The sequence below is a fragment of the Suricata suricatta genome, chromosome 1 (genome assembly GCF_006229205.1).
Source record: "Suricata suricatta isolate VVHF042 chromosome 1, meerkat_22Aug2017_6uvM2_HiC, whole genome shotgun sequence".
NCBI classification, from domain to species: domain Eukaryota; kingdom Metazoa; phylum Chordata; class Mammalia; order Carnivora; family Herpestidae; genus Suricata; species Suricata suricatta.
Genome location: NC_043700.1, coordinates 120,120,736 through 120,137,197, shown reverse-complemented (window position 1 = coordinate 120,137,197; position 16,462 = coordinate 120,120,736). Strand labels below are relative to the sequence as shown.

The 16,462-nt window shown below is 41.9% G+C and overlaps 1 protein-coding gene across 1 annotated transcript; it reads left to right on the top strand.

Annotated features, from left to right (window-relative positions):
• Positions 1-14,563: 14,563 nt before the first annotated feature.
• Positions 14,564-15,622, top strand: ATOH1 (atonal bHLH transcription factor 1). Its single transcript, XM_029923579.1, has one exon. It carries the CDS (start codon positions 14,564-14,566, stop codon positions 15,620-15,622), a length of 1,059 nt encoding a protein of 352 aa, XP_029779439.1.
• Positions 15,623-16,462: the final 840 nt, after the last annotated feature.

The following is a 16,462-nucleotide window of genomic DNA, read 5'->3' as shown; positions in this document are numbered from 1 at the left end:
GAGCGGGGCATCTGTGTATCTAATCTGAAATAATTAACTGGAACTTTCTTATTGTTTTAATTTGCATTTCCAGGTCGAATATGTTTTTCATCTTTATGGACCATTTTTACTACGCCTTCACGAATTACCTGCTCTTATCTTTTGGCTGTTTTTCTATCAGGAACTAGTCATTTTCTTATCAATTTTAATAGTTCCTTTTTATATTACGTCTATTAACTTACTGTGTGTAAAATTTGCTGTGAATATTTTTCCAGTTTGTCATTTACTTTTAACTTTTATGATTTTTGTACATGGAAAGGGTTCTTTTAGTTTTTATGTACTATAGTTTGTGAAACTCTTTACTTATTAAAAAATATTATTGATTTTAAATTAATTAATTGTTGAATTATTACATATTTCAGTAATTTAATGCATAGAAAGTCCTTACTGAGCCTGATATAAGTAAAATACTTACTTTTGTTATCTTCAGATGTGTTTATAATTTCATGTTTTTATAGTTAACTTTTAATCCATCCAGAATTTTTTTCATGTAGTACAAGGAGAGATTATAAGAAAATAATTGAAGCATGTACACCATCAAATACATAAAATATACTCCTATAGTTATGTACAACTTAACAAACAATTTAAAGGCAAATACTCATTCTGACCATATCCTGAATCTTTGTCTAAACATCTATTTCTGAGAGAACCCAAACAAGGATAATTGACACTGAAAGTGGTCTAGGAAGTATAGTCTGAGATGGATTTCTGGAACTGGATATTCCCTGGCCAGAGAGTAACAAGGATAAGTGGATCTTGATGACCCCTGCCATGTTGTAGGGTCACTAATACTAAGAGTCTCTTCCATCTAGCATGCAGGAGGAAGAGGAGAAAGTAGGTCAATGCTCTATCTTTATCACTGGAGACATCTGATTGTCATAAAAGACTGCAGATATGGTAGGTCGTTGTGAAGTACCATAGATATGCCACTGAAAGAAAATGGTGGGCTCAAGTCAGCCAACCACCAACTCAGGACACAATATAAAAACCAGAAAACAGCTATGACACCCACTTTAACTGCAGCCAGAGGGCAGTACAGGCTGAAAATCAGACCTGATTCCGAGAGTAGCTGAATTGCAGAGAAGGATTACTACATAGCCCCGGCAAATTTACTAGGCTAAGAGGCCTCACAAGGTAAGACTTGCCTTCATCCAAGATTCGCCCTACCTTCCTCACAGTTTGTCGGCATAAAGCTAGAGTCAAGTTTCAGCGTGGCCTACTTAGGGAAGTACTGTTCTTTTTTTTGGATGCAAAGAAAGTATTCACCAAAAGTACTGCAATACCTGGGGGACCTCCCATAACTCAGGGTTAACATTCTAGAAGTCCAAATATTATGCTGGGACGAATTTCTTAAACCTGAGAGAAGCACTGACCTACAGTAAATGAGGTGGAAATGCCAGAACAGTTTTATCAAAGTTTTAAAGGAGCATATGCTTGAATGGATTGAATACTTAAGACAAGAGAATCCATTGGCTGACTGTGTTTCTCAGCACTGCCCAAACGAAACTCTCTTCACTAAATCAAAAAGGAAAGTGCTAATGTGAGGACACTGGCATTGTTGGCAAAATCCAGTGAATCTATCCTTTTTACATTGGGTGTGCAGTCAGGAGAGCTGCCACGGAATGAGCTCATCAGTGTGAATGGAGTGATAGAACTCTGGAATAGTAGAGCCCAGGTGGTATCACTTAAATGTCAAAGGCAAGGTATATGTAATTACTATATCAGAAAGCAAAGCCAGAATGGACCCTGACAGGGATCTGTGGCAATAGCTACTACACCACAGTCTCCCAGGGCACAATAGTAGGTAATGTAGTAGGCTAAATAACCTCTCCCCCAAACTTCCTCATCCCCTGGAACTTGTGAATATGTTACCTTACATGGCAAAAGTTACTTTCAATGTGATTAAGAATCTTGAGATGAGGCGTTACCCTGGATTATCTGGGTGCCCAGTATAATCACAGGATCATTTGTACGGTACAGGAGGCAGGAGGCAGAGTCAGAGAAGGGGATGTGACAACAGAAACAGAAGTCAGAGATGTTAGCTTTGAAGATGGAGAAAAGCGACATGAGCCAAGATGTGCAGGCAGCCTCTAGACGCTGGAAAAGGAATGCAAGGAAATGCATTCTTCCTTAAAGTCTCAAGGAAGAGAATGGCCTTACTGACATCTTGATTTGGACCCAGTGAAACTGAGTTCAAACCGCTAGTCGTTCAAGTGTAAGGTATATAATTGTTTGATTTAGAGCCATTGTGTTTGTAGTAATTTGTTGTGAAGGTTAGTTTTGTGTATCAACTTGGCTTGTGCTATCATACCCAGTTATTCAAACACTAATCCAGATACTGCTGTGAAGGTATTTTGTAGCTGTGGTTAATACCTACAGTTTATAATACTTTAAGTAAAAGAGATTGCCCTCAATAATGTAGGTAGGCCTCAACCAATTAGCTGAAGGCCTGAAGAGCAAAATTGATGCTTTATAAAGAAGAAGCAAGTCCATCTCAAGCCTGCAGCATTAACTCCCACCTGAATTACCAAGCTTCTAGCTTGTTCTATGGAGTCTAGACTTGCCAGCCCCCACACTCTTAGGAGCCAATTCCTTAAAATACATAACTATATAGAGAGAATCTCCTATTTATTATTTTTCCATGGATAACCCTGATGAAAACACTTGTTATAACATCAATAGGAAATGAATACAGGTAGCTAACAAGGGTATTGTTTGACCTATATAAATAGAGAAGACGAAAAAGTAGGTAAACCAAAGATTGATATTTGATATCAAAACAGAAATTCATTCATCTTTTCCTAGTTTCTACCCTTGAGGAAGTTCGAGCCAATCAGTGGAAAGGGTGACTAGATCCCCGTGAGGACTCCTCCAAACCTTTTGCAAATGGACTAGAACTAGTTAGACCTGAAAACTACACAGAATATTAAAGGTTGTGTTAGATATAGGTTATGAGCTGACTCTGATAACAGGAGAACCAAAATGCCATCATAGATATTTGTTACAGTGAGAACATATGAAGTCCAGGTGATAAATAGAATCCTACCCAAGTGCACCCAACAGGAGTCCAGGGGGTACAAATGCTGTGGTCACTTCTCCAGTCCCTGAGTGGGCAGGTTAGAGGGATATGATCAGCAGCTGGCAGACAGCTCACATTTGCTCTCTAAACCTTGGATTAAAAGTCATAGTGGCAGAAGAAGCAAAGAGAAAGCCTCTGAAAATGCACCCCCTCCAAGACAGTAAATCAGAAAAATGCCACATACTGAGTGGAACCACAGAAATTTAGTATGATGCTGGAGGATACAGGAGTCATCTCCATCTCCCAGTCTGACACCTGCAAAAGTCAGATGGATCATGGTAGACAGTAGACTACTGACGTCCTAACCAAGCGGTGGTCCTGATCTCAGCTGCTGGTCTACTACTGCACTTATTATGCAGCTATTGATTCAGCAAATTTACCAGGAAGGATGATTAGAAGCAGTTCACATTCACATAGAATGAACAATGGTACATTCAAGACCTTGACCAAGGATAACGTTAACATTATTCTAGTGATAAAGGAACCTTGCTTATTTGGACCTTATGCAGAACGTCATAGTGATCCTTCTACTGATTACATCATTTTAATTGGATCTGGAAAGTAGAAAGGGGCTTTATTAAAAAAAAAAAAAACAACTCCCCGTTTGGGCACCTGGGTGGCTCAGTTGGCTAAGCATCCAACTCTTGGTTTCAGCTCAGGTCATGATCTCACAGTTCCTGAGATCAAGCCCCACATCAGCCTGTGCAATGACAGTGCAGAGACTGCTTGGGATTCTCTCTCCCTCTTTCTCTGCCCCTCTCTCTCAAAAATAAATAAACATTTTTTAAAAATTCCCTTTTGAGGCATATTGGCCCAGAGGATGGAAATTAACCCTACAAATATCCGCAATCCTGCCAAATTAATGATGATTTTAGAGTTATATTACTTCTTGCACCTTTTGCCACTAGGAAAAGCGTAATGCCTGACAGTCCTCTTTGGATTTTGGAGAAAGCACATGCCACATTTAGAAATACAGTTCTGACTTATCAGTTGACCCATGCAGCAACTAGTTTTGAGTGAGGCTTTGCAGCATAGTTAAGCTGTGAAATGAGCATCCTTGTCGCTTAGATCATATGATTTAGCAGATCCCATGGTGCCAGAGGTATTTATGCAACACAAGGTTGCCACTTAGACTCCTTTGCAAACCCAGATAAAAGAGTCACAACACAGACCCCCTAAAGACTTGATGCAAGGCCATGCCATTTGTAGCAGAGAACTATTCACCATAAAAGCAGATCCTGGAAAATTACTGGACCTTAGTAGAGACTGGACTCTCAACCAAAGGATATCAAGTAACTATACAACTGGAGTTATTCACCTTGATCTGGACATCACATCAAGTCATATGTGGAGCTGAAAGGGGGTGGGGATTCACAATAGCAATCTATCATACTGTGGAGATGGTACGTTCCAGATCAGACCCAATCAGGTACAGAGAGTATCAGCAAGTTACATAAACATGTGTCCCAGACCCTTAGATATCATAGCTATACCAATGCCTCACCTTGAGTGAGCTAACAAACAAGGAACAGCTAACAGAGAACAAAACACTGAGGCCTGATTCATATATAAGGTGATTCAGTACGTCTGCAAGCTAAAAATAGGCCTCTGTTGCATTACAGCCTATCTGAGAGAAGGCTTTGAAAGACGGTGTTGATAAGAAATCCTGTGCAGTTCACTCTACCATCAGCTTTCTATGAAAAAAGAAATTGCGGTAAGAATACATACAGATTCCTGGGCAGTAGCTTTCTAATCAGGGACCTGTAGGGAGCGGGATTGGAAGAGTGGAGACACGGGGATATGAGAAAGGGTCATGTAGATAGACCAGTAGTAGTGAATGCAAAGTATCCAGATCTTTACTTCCCATTACAAAGCCCACCACAGACAATCTACCACTGAGGAGGCACTAAACAACCAGGTGGTAAAATGACTCCTCCATTGGAAAGCAGCCACCTTCTCTCCTCAACTGCCCCAGTGGGCCCTTGAACAGAATAGCCTCACTAGCAGGAATGGAGGGTGACAGAGGAAAGATAAACATTAAACAATCACACAAGTAATCATCTGATAATAATTTTCAATACTAAAGTAAACAATATAAGGTATTATAAAAGTGTAAAATGGGAAATTCTGGGGAGGAGGTGTCAGGTAATGCTTCCCTAAGAATAGAAAATAGCTAGACAAAGAGGTACCAGGAAAGGAAGCGCATGGCAGGCAATGTGTGTGAAGGTGGACTTGGGGAGATGTGTGCTATGTATGAGCAAAGAAAAGACCCATGTGGCTAAAGCACCATAAGTGACGGGAGAAGTGAAGCAGGAGAGAAGGGAGGGAGCAGGGAAAGAGGGACCTTGCAGTCTCTGTTCAAGGATTCTTTGCTGCTGTTGTTCTTGTCATAGCTGTTTGTCCACTCTCCTTCCTTAGCTGCCTCCTATTCAACTTGCAGGTTTACTGCCTTAGGAAACATTCTCTGATCCCCCAAATTAGTGTTGGTTGTTGATTTTTGTGCTTATTTTAAGAGCAGTGGACATCATTGAAAAAGAGCCGGACTTCACAGAAGACCTTGCTAGTGACTGGCACATAGATAGTATACAGAGACTAAGGGGAAATGAGAACATGGTACCCGGCCAATTAAAGGAAAAAACCTCCTTAAAAGAAATTAAGAAAGAACAACCTGAGAAGTAGGAAGAAACAAAGGAGAAGACTATGGTATCCCCAAATCAAGAGAAAAGAAAGTTTTGGAAAAAATTTTTTGAGTCTCTTGAAGGTTGAAGAGGAAATCAATTAAGATATGGTGAAGAAACATGTCCATTTGACTTAGCAACAGAAGTATTTACACCAACAGAAATCGGTAAATGTCCAAATCAAGGCTTTGTTTATTGTTTTATTGATTGTCTAAACCTAAGAAAGTGATAGTGAAATGTTAATAATGCCGATCAAACTTAAAAGTTTGTCAGCATCTATATCCATTACGTTATGAATAACAAAAAAATGGGCACATGTTCTTACAATATTTGGAAATTATTATTCTATTCAACAAAGAAGTTGTTCACATCATTAACTCTCAACTCTTTATAACACACTTTATAACACACATCCTCATTGTTGTTTCACTCTATCTTACTCATATTAATTAATTTAAATTTAATTTAGTTTAAATTAAAAATACCAACCAGGGCTCCTGGGTGGCTCAGTCGGTTAAGCTGCCAACTTCAGCTCAGGTCATGATCTCACAGTTCATGAGTTTGAGCCCAGCGTTGGGCTCTGTGCTGACAGCTCAGAGCCTGGAGCCTGCTTTGGATTCTGTGTCTCCCTCTCTCTCTGACCCTCCCCGTCTCATGCTCTGTGTCTCTCTGTCTCTCAAAAATAAATTTAAAAAAAAAAACATTAAAAAAATTTTAATTAAAAAAATATGTATCAACCACCATTCATGTGAGAACTCTATTTTTTTCATTAAATGCAACCACTGGTTAGTTATGGATACAAAAATGGCAAAAATCAGTGAAAACATTCTGTGAGAATCAGGGACTATAGAATTTTCAATAAAGAATATTGAATATTTTATTATTCATAAACTGTGTGTTACACATTCCTTATATCAAAACAATTCACAATAAACTTACACAGGTATACACGCATGCAGTTTTTTCAGAGAGCCAATTGTCATACATTCACCCGTGCACCACTGTCCCTAAAAAAACGCCCAGCATATACTTATATAAATTAAAAACAAATTCACAAGTATGACTGAAGTAAAAAGAGATACTACAAAATGTGAAAAAATACAATGCAAATTACCTATCATAATATGGTTTCTGTGGAAAGTCTAAATGGTTGGTTGACTCACAAATATAATTTTGAAACACATGCCATTGAAATTGCTGCAGAAACAGAAAGTATGAAATTCCTCTTTGCTTATAAATTGCTAACCCTTCACATGCAACTTCTAGAGCATTCTGCTGCATTTTCTCACTTTACCAAAATATCTCCCCCCTCTCAGCTAAATCATGAGGAATTAAATTTTGCAAAAAGATACAAAGAAATTCACACGAAACAAAGAAGTATGGTGGTTTTAACCTATGTTCACAACTTCCTTCTCTTCCCTTCCATTTAGGGTTTAATTGCTCTCTTCTTAAGTGTGGTCTTAACTTAGTAACTCACCTCTAGTTAACTAGAATATGTTAGAAATGACACAGTGTGCCTTTGGAATATAGATCTAAAACAGAGTGCAGCCTACCTTGAATCTCTCTACCTTGAATCACTCCCTCCGACATAAGCACATTGCTCACGTGTCAGAGGACACTCAGACAGCCCTATGGAGAAATCCACGGGGCAAGACGCTGAGGCCTCCTGCCAACAACCTGCGCTACCTTTCCAGCCAGGTGAATGAGCTATCTGGGATGGCGATTCTCTAGCCCCACTCAGACCTTCACATTAGAGCCTGAGCTGCTATCTCGACTAAAACCTCATGAGAGACCTTGAGCCAGAACCACAGCCAAGCAGCATCAGAATCGCTTCCCCACAGACTGTGATATAATAAATGTCTGTTGTTTAAACCGCTAAGTTTGGGGAATTTATTATACAGCAATAGAGAACTAATACAGATACCGTAAAATTGTTAAGGAATTGACAGTTCCTGATGGTCAATGAACTTTAGGTAAATTTCGGCACTATAATGAATGCAACTTTGAACTTCTCTAACAAGCTTCTAGTGAAGGGAACCAAAGACACCATGTTTTCACTTCCTTGCTGAAGGATAAATGTCAGTCCTAGAGATGATAAGGAGAGGATTCCTCGAGGAGTGGCATTTGATCTAGACTTTAAACCTTAGGTTACACTTTAGTAGATAGACTGAATGATAGTTGTCTGGGGATTACTGTATCTGTGGTGACAGAAATAACAGTACATGTTCTGAGATATATAAAGTAGCTGATCAGAACACAGGAAAACTTCTAGAAAAATAATTCTCCAAGTGGGACATGTCTAAGAATCCCTTGAAGTGCTTATCTGAATACAAGTCCTCGGCCCCCTTGACGAAGTTGAGTTGGTATGTGTGATAGGGGCCCAGGAATATATTTTTAAACAAATATCCCAAGTGATTCTCATGCAGATAGGTGATCCTCAAAATAGACTTTGGGAAATATAGTGCAAAAGAAATAATGAAATCTCAGTCTAGAACATAGGCTAAGGCCAGATAACTGGAATTTTAAAGCAGAAGTAAGCTATGTGGTTCAGATGTAACAGATAGTGAGAAGCTACTCGATATTTAAAAAGTCTTTATCGTAAAAATTTTCATCTGCAAATAGAACTAATAGTCTAATGGATCTTTTTATCACCTGTATCCAGCAGTTATTAAGATTTTTCTACATTCACTTCACTATTTCTTTTTCATACTGTTGATATTATGATGACATACTTTAAAGGGAATCATAGAGCTCATGTTATTTCACTCTATGTGCACCTATGTGTGTCTCTAAAGGCATTGATAGCTTCTTAGATAACCACACTGCCTTTATCATACCTAGAAAAAAATAAAACTAACTCATTGGTATCACATAACACTATGATCAAATTCACATTTCATCAACAGTCCTTTTACTGCTGAACCTGAATCCAAACAAGGGCTACACATCGCTTTTGGAACTATATTTTAAGACTATCTTAATTGGGGTGCCTGGGTGGCTCAGGGGGTTAAGCATCCGATTCTTGATTTCCACTCAGGTCATGTTCTCCTGGTTCCTGGGGTGAAGGACTGCATCAGGCTCTACCCCTCCCCAGCTCTCTCGCTCTCTCAAAATAAATAAATAAATATTGAAAAAAAGACTATCTCAATCAAGAGCAAGCCTTCTTCACCACTCCCTCCTTCATATCACGCACTTGTTGAAACTGAGCAATTGTCCTACAGAGCGTTAAATGATGCAGGTTTGGTTTTTTGCATTCTTGTGATGTCATTTAACTTGATATGGTGTCCCCCATATCTCCTATAAACAGGAGGTTATCTCAAAGGCTTAATTAAATTCAGGTTCTTCTTTTTCCTTTTGAAAGAATGCTTCATAGAGGTCTGTGTTCTTCTATAATTCATGAAAAACCAGGAAGCACATAATATCAACATCTTCTACTCTAAATGATGCCATTAAGATCGATGACTGGGTTCAAGTGTTGACAGATGGACCCTCTATTGTAAAATTCCCTAACAAACTTCATCTAACTATTCCTTCATTATTAATGATTGCCTACATAGAAATTTTTATTAGGAGTTTCAAATCATTGCTTTTTTGAAATTTTTCTATTTTTCCTACCTTTATCAGATGGAAGTATTCTGAAAAGTTTTCCTGATGAACTAAAGTCAGACTATTTGATTACTATAAAATACCATTCATATCAGAATTACTGGACAAGTGCTTAATTCTTGCCCATAATTGCCAATTATTAAGGTAAGATGACAGCCAACGGTGAAAACAAAACATTGGGGGAGGGGATGTTTGATTCATTTTTTAATGCTTGTGAGCTAATCAGAACACTGCTTAGGAGAATTCGTCATGACTAGAAAATTTTTATTTTAAACAACCTGTAAGAGAATGCATTTCAAGTTAATATTCTGTTTTTGGCACCTCTTGAGAAATATCCTTTGAGTTCTTGTGAATGGAACAGTCATTAAAACCCAGGAATTTTAAACCCGTTAGAAACACACTGTGCTGTGGCTAGGCCGAGCACAATTTAACTAACGTATCAGCAATAACTACAGGCCTCAATGCACTGTGGTATAATGCTTGGATTAACATGGATTAGTAACTCTAGACAAGAACAAAGTAAATATACCTATTAGTTTGGTTGGTTTTCTTCCTACCTTCCTTCCTTCCTTCCTTCCTTCCTTCCTTCCTTCCTTCCTTCCTTCTTTTAGAGACAAACTCAAACTTCCAAAACAAGTTGCAAGCACAGTACAAAAGGAGATTTTTTACTAAACCATTGGAGAATAAGCTGGTCAGTTATCCCCAAATATTTTAGCAAGTACTCACTACAAAGGAGAACCTTCTCTTCTTTTATATAACCATAACAAAAATCAGTAAATGAACATTGCTGCCATCTATTTCTCACACACCATTCAAGTTTTCTCAGTTGTCCCAATGATGCTTTTTATTAGAAAAGGCGACAGCATAAAATCGGGCATCAGATTTATTATCTTATCTCTCTTTTCCTCTAATCAGGAATAGTTCCTGGGACATTTTGCCTTTCATAATCGTGGTGCTTTTTTTCTTTAAAGTTTACTTATTTATTTTGAGAGAGAGAGAAAAAGAGAGACAATGGGGAGGAGCAGGGAGAGAGAGAGAGAGAGAGAGAGAGAGAGAGAATTCCAAGCAGGCTCTGCATGGAGCCTGATGCAGGGCTCCATCCCATGATCTGTAAGATCTTGACCTGAGCTGAAATCAGGAGTTGGATGTTTAACGGATTCAGCCACCCAGGTGCCTCGATACTTTGAAAAATTATAGAATGGCTATTTTCTAGATGGTCTCTCAGTTTGGGTCAGTTTGATATTATCTCTTAATTTGATTCAGGATATGTATCTTTGGCAGGAATATTGTAACAAATGGCACATAAATTTGATTTATCCCATTGCCAGTGGTATTAACTTTGATACTTGATTAAGTTGATGTCTGCCATAGTTCTCCCTGGTAGTAGAGTCATTCTTCTTTCATTTGTAATCAACACATTTTGCGACCAAGTATTCATCAAAACTTCAATGCATTGATTTATTCTGTTATATAAGGATTCATAGATTCCTTTATTTCTCAAAAGTAGATCATCCGTTGCTAGCATTACATTTTTTGATGCTCAAGTAGTCCTATATTTTGTCCATGGAAGCCTTTGCGAGCAGGCTTCTGTGGTCTTTTGACATGTCCCCATTGTACTTCAAGCACTTCCTCATTTCTAACAAAAGATGTTTTTTGTTCATCATGGGTTTTTTTTTTTTTTTTTTTTTTTGCCCCATGCTTGGAATCAGCCCATTCTCCCAAGAATGCTGGTTCTTTTAATGGACACTTATTTAAAAACTAAAATCCGAGGACTAGATATGCTCATTGCTGATCTCAAGCCCTGAAAATGAAAAAAAAAACCCTAGAGAATATATGTATCAGGGTACACATAGACACCTCGTATTTATTTCTGCTTATTTCTATATCATCTATTTATACATATTGAAAACCATACACTCACATCCAAATTTCTCATCTGAATCCCATACTACAGCTTTCTCCATTTCTATATTTGTAACTCCTTTCTGTGACAGAGAGAGGCCTTACTCTGTCCTCTGTCCTCAAATATTGACTTTTTTCATTAATCCTTTATTATGTCCCTAATTCAACTGTCCATGAACACAGAAGCCCTCTTCTTTCTGCCTAAACCACCAGGCTCTGCATCTTGCTGCTGTGCCACCATCCAGCCCCTCCAGACACTCACCTTACTTGACGATTAATGTCCCATATGTGACACATGCTCTGCAGGGGCGCCCTGCTCTTACTACTCAGACTCTGGCTCCCGTGTACCTGGCCCTGTGTTCCCTTCCCTGGCTCAGATGCCTACCTTCCTCAGCCCCACCTAACAGAAGAGAAAGGAAGAGAAGGGAAAAGAAAGAAAATAGTTTTCTGTTTCCTCTAAGCATAAAAGATTGTATTTCACCACAAACTATAAACAAAAAAATCTTACTGTTCCTCAAAATACTGGGCCGCTCTAATTTACTAACCTAAAAATTGAGACTAGCTTCAAAGAAGTAATATTGCTAATAATTATTTATAAAGCTAGCAAATTAGGATCCATGTTCCATGTATCCAACAAATATTTGGCTACAGTCCCCAAAATTTGTTTAAGCTCAGAGGAAAATGAATATTTGGCAACATACAGTCAAATTGAAAGTGCGGACTAAAAGTTTGGATGATGCAAACCCATGGAAAATTGGGGTATCCTACATATTTGGAGGTGACATTATGTGGAAGGAGTAACTTTCAGCCAATACAGTTGTGAGGAATAAAATGCAATATTAATAAGTGACATTTTCAGGCTCTTATTATGAGCTGCTTGCACCGCCATACCTATGAGGAAAATTGTTAATCACTTTTCTGAAAGTTGTGTTTTGGCACTCACAGCTATTAGCAAATATTTTTTGAAGTGGCACATTTTATATAGTAACACTATTTCTAGAAAAAGCATCATTAGTTGATCCCAGAAGTAATCCAATCACCAAAACTTGGAAAATTTTCTCCCCCCCAAAATGATGCTAAGATGACTTTTCCTTTCACTTTTTCTTTATTCTCATCAATAGTTTTCAGATTAAGTTTGGGTGTTTCTGCTTTTGCTTTTATTTCTGCATGTCTTTTTTAACTTATTTTGGCAGAACCTAAACATTTACATAAGAATCCAGCTCTTACCATTCTGGCTTTTAAGGTCAGAAGGCCCAGGACTGTCCATCCCTACAGCAAACAGACAAAGTTGAAGGAAAAACAGAAAGAATTTGCACTCTATTCTACACTTATCTTTATGGAAATACAGATATAAGTAATCTCCACAAAGGTATACAAGGCATAGAAGGGCGGAATACAGTATGTACTATGAAGTATAGAGAATGCAAGCAGAATACAGCGTGTGTATACTATATACTTTTTAATCTCATATATATAATTATTATATGTATATGTTATATATTTATTGCGTGTGTGTATTAATCCAGCCCAGTCCCAGAAATTCTTCTGTCCAAGGAGGTCTAAAGAGTAGGTTAGATCAAGTCCCTGTGAATACTAGCAAATATAACTTTCAGTAATTTTGTGCACTGCACAACCAGGTTCCAGGAGCTCTCTCTGCTGGCTTCCCCCACCCCCCAGGATGAAACTCCTTCGGGTTGACAGCCATCGCTAAAGAAGAAAGCAGCAATAGCACCCGCTGGTAGCGTCCAACAACTGTGCCCCAAGGACGGTGTGGGAAAGTGCCCCGAGGTGTGGCGCGTGAGGCACACGCCGGGGCGGACCTAAGATCAGGGAGTTTCTGATTGGCTTTTGCTGTGAACTCAGAGGCCCGAGCTAACCCGCGGGTGGAAGTAGCTCACCTGGGGGAGAGCCTCCCAGATCCGCCCCGGACCTCCCCTGGGTTAGCTCTCTGGTTGGCGGCGGTGATGGTGGGGCTGGGGTTGAGGATCGGGGATATTGGGTGAGCACCTCAAATTTAACGTAGGAAGGGCGTGAAGTGGGTTAGGCTGTGGTTTTCTGAGCGTTTGCCGGAGAAGCCACGCGCCGTATTAAACCCAGGGCTCCTGAAGCAGAAGGGGAGGTAACTGCGCTTCTGTACCTAGAAAGAGTTCAGAGCTGCAGGGAACGCAGGCGCCTTTCATTTTTCTTGGGACACTCTGTCCTGCCTCCGCATTTCGTGAGGAGTTCTCTTGTGAGAAAACTGTACAATGTCCCTGCCCTACGATTACTCAGCAGAGAGTTTTCTGCAGATTACAATCCTAGTTGATCGCAGGGTGCTGGGAAAAGGGGACCGACAGGATTAGGGGATCTGGACTTCAGTGCATTCTGTTACTGTACCACAACGTTACCAGATTACACAAAGTCGATGTGAAGTGAGAGATGAAAATTAAGAAACTTGTTCTGAGACAGTTATGGATTTGGTGGGGTTTTTTTTTCATTCTAACATTGATTCTACATGGTAGGTCTCACTTAGCAATATATCATATATCTATGCAATTGTATATCTATGAACATGTATTGTGAAATACATGTATATAGTACGATATACATGAGAGACTAGATGTTTGGGCACACACGGTAGAAGCTGCGCTCCCAGCTTGAAGGCAGCAAAAGGCAGTCGGGCTTTCCCCTGCCGCGAGTGCCCTCCCAGCGGCCGGCGCGGCCGGCCAGGCTCAGGCTGCAGCCGAGAGTGCGCTCCGACTCGGCTCACGCACCCCCCACCTTCCGCGCGGTGACACCACACCGGAGTCAAATTACAGCCCTCAATTAACATATGAATTTGACTAACTTAAAAGAGGGTAGAAGAATGGGGGCGGGGAGGGGGCAACAACAACCTGCGGGCGCTCGAGTCCTCGGTACGCAGGAACTTTTCTACGGGTGTAAAAACTCTTTGATTGGCTGCTCGCACGCGCCTGCCGGCGCCCTCCATTGGCTGAGCAGACACGCGACCGGCGCGAGGAGGGGGCTGGGAGAGGAGCGGGGGGTGGAGGGGAGACACACTGGCGCGTGCCGCTTTTTAAAGGGGCGCAGCGCCTTCAGCAACCGGAGAAGGTTCGTTGCACGCGACCTGGTGTGTGATCTCCGTGTGGGTGGGGGAGGGTCGAGGAGAAAAAAAAAATAAGACATTGCAGTAGAGACCCAGGAAGGGTTTTTGTTGCAGTTGGGCTGGTTTGCCAGTACCTCTTCCGACCCTGCGCCTCTGAGTCTCTCAAGTGCAATGTCCCGCCTGCTGCACGCAGAGGAGTGGGCTGAAGTGAAGGAGTTGGGAGACCACCATCGCCATCCCCAGCCGCACCACCTGCCGCAGCCGCCGCCGCCACAGCCACCTGCGACCCTGCAGACAAGAGAGCATCCTGTGTACCCGGCCGAGCTGTCCCTCCTGGACAGCACCGACCCACGCGCCTGGCTGGCTCCCACTTTGCAGGGCATCTGTACGGCACGCGCCGCCCAGTACTTGCTGCATTCCCCCGAGCTGGGTGCCTCAGAGGCTGCAGCTCCCCGGGAGGAGGCGGACAGCCGGGGGGAGCTGGTGAGGAGGAGCGGCAGCGGCGGCGGCGGCAAGAGTCCCGGGCCAGCGAAAGTGCGGGAACAGCTGTGCAAGCTGAAAGGCGGGGTGGTGGTAGAAGAGCTGAGCTGCAGCCGCCAGCGCGCCCCTTCCAGCAAACAGGTGAACGGGGTGCAGAAGCAAAGGCGGCTGGCGGCCAACGCCAGGGAGCGACGCCGGATGCACGGGCTGAACCACGCCTTCGACCAACTGCGCAATGTTATCCCGTCCTTCAACAACGACAAGAAGCTGTCCAAATACGAAACTCTGCAGATGGCCCAGATCTACATCAACGCCTTGTCCGAGCTGCTACAAACACCCAGCGGCGGGGAGCAGCCGCCGCCGCCGCCAGCATCCTGCAAGAGCGATCACCACCATCTTCGCGCGGCTGCCCCCTACGAAGGCGGCGCGGGCACCGCGACCGCTGCGGGTGCCCAGCCAGCCTCGGGAGGGGGCCCCCGGCCGACGCCGTCCGGAAATTGCCGGACTCGCTTTTCGGCCCCGGCCTCGGCGGGAGGATACTCGGTGCAGCTGGACGCTCTGCACTTCTCGACTTTCGAGGACAGCGCCCTGACGGCGATGATGGCGCAAAAGAACCTGTCGCCTTCGCTCCCCGGGGGCATCCTCCAGCCAGTGCAGGAGGAAAGCAGCAAAACTTCGCCCCGGTCCCACAGAAGCGACGGGGAGTTTTCCCCCCATTCCCATTACAGTGACTCAGATGAGGCAAGTTAGGAAGGTGACAGAAACCTGAAAACTGAGACAGAAACAAAATCGCCCTTTCCCAATGCGCGGGAAACCCCGCGGTTAAAGATCCCCGCACCCTTTTAATTTTTGCTCTGCGATGGTCGTTGTTTAGCAACGACTTGGCTTCATATGGCAGCTACATTTGATGGTTTGCAAAAGCCGCCGCTATTCCAAACTTCCTCTGGTCCACATTGTTTGATGAAAACTTGGTGTTAAAGTTGTGTTCTTTCCTCCCACCTTCTGCTCCCCCTGTAGATAGATTAGGTATAATTATATGTACCCAAATATGGCATCATTATCCTAGTTCCCTGCTGCCAACACGCTGCTAAAACGTCGCATTTTCTTCTTTGTCGCTGGTTTGTGTTTTAATTTATTGTATGCCCTGGGCATTCATCCCTGTGTGTTGCGCGCACTCACGTGTGGGAGAGTTAGTATTCCGAAGTGTTGTCTCAAAATACATCATGAAACGCAAAGTTAATAGCTCCAAAGTGAATGACTTCTGACTATGGAACAGTTAGGAAACAGGGAACTCTTGGGTTTATAGATTGTATAAACATACCCAGTATGTATATCGGATCGCGATAATGTTGGCGTCTTTTAGGAAACGGCGCACGCACTTTATCAGCCGCTCCCGCCGCGGCTCCAGGACAAACTCAGCTGCCAATTGCAGACCAGTTTTGTGTTGTTGTTGTTTTAAACATGGCCACTTATAATCCTTTAAGCTCTTTGGAAATGTTTGTTTAAAAAAATCAAACTTAAAAAAAAAAAAACCCCGTCCAGTAGTGTCAAAAGCATTTGGTCAATTTTGTTTTGCTTTGTTAATGTTAG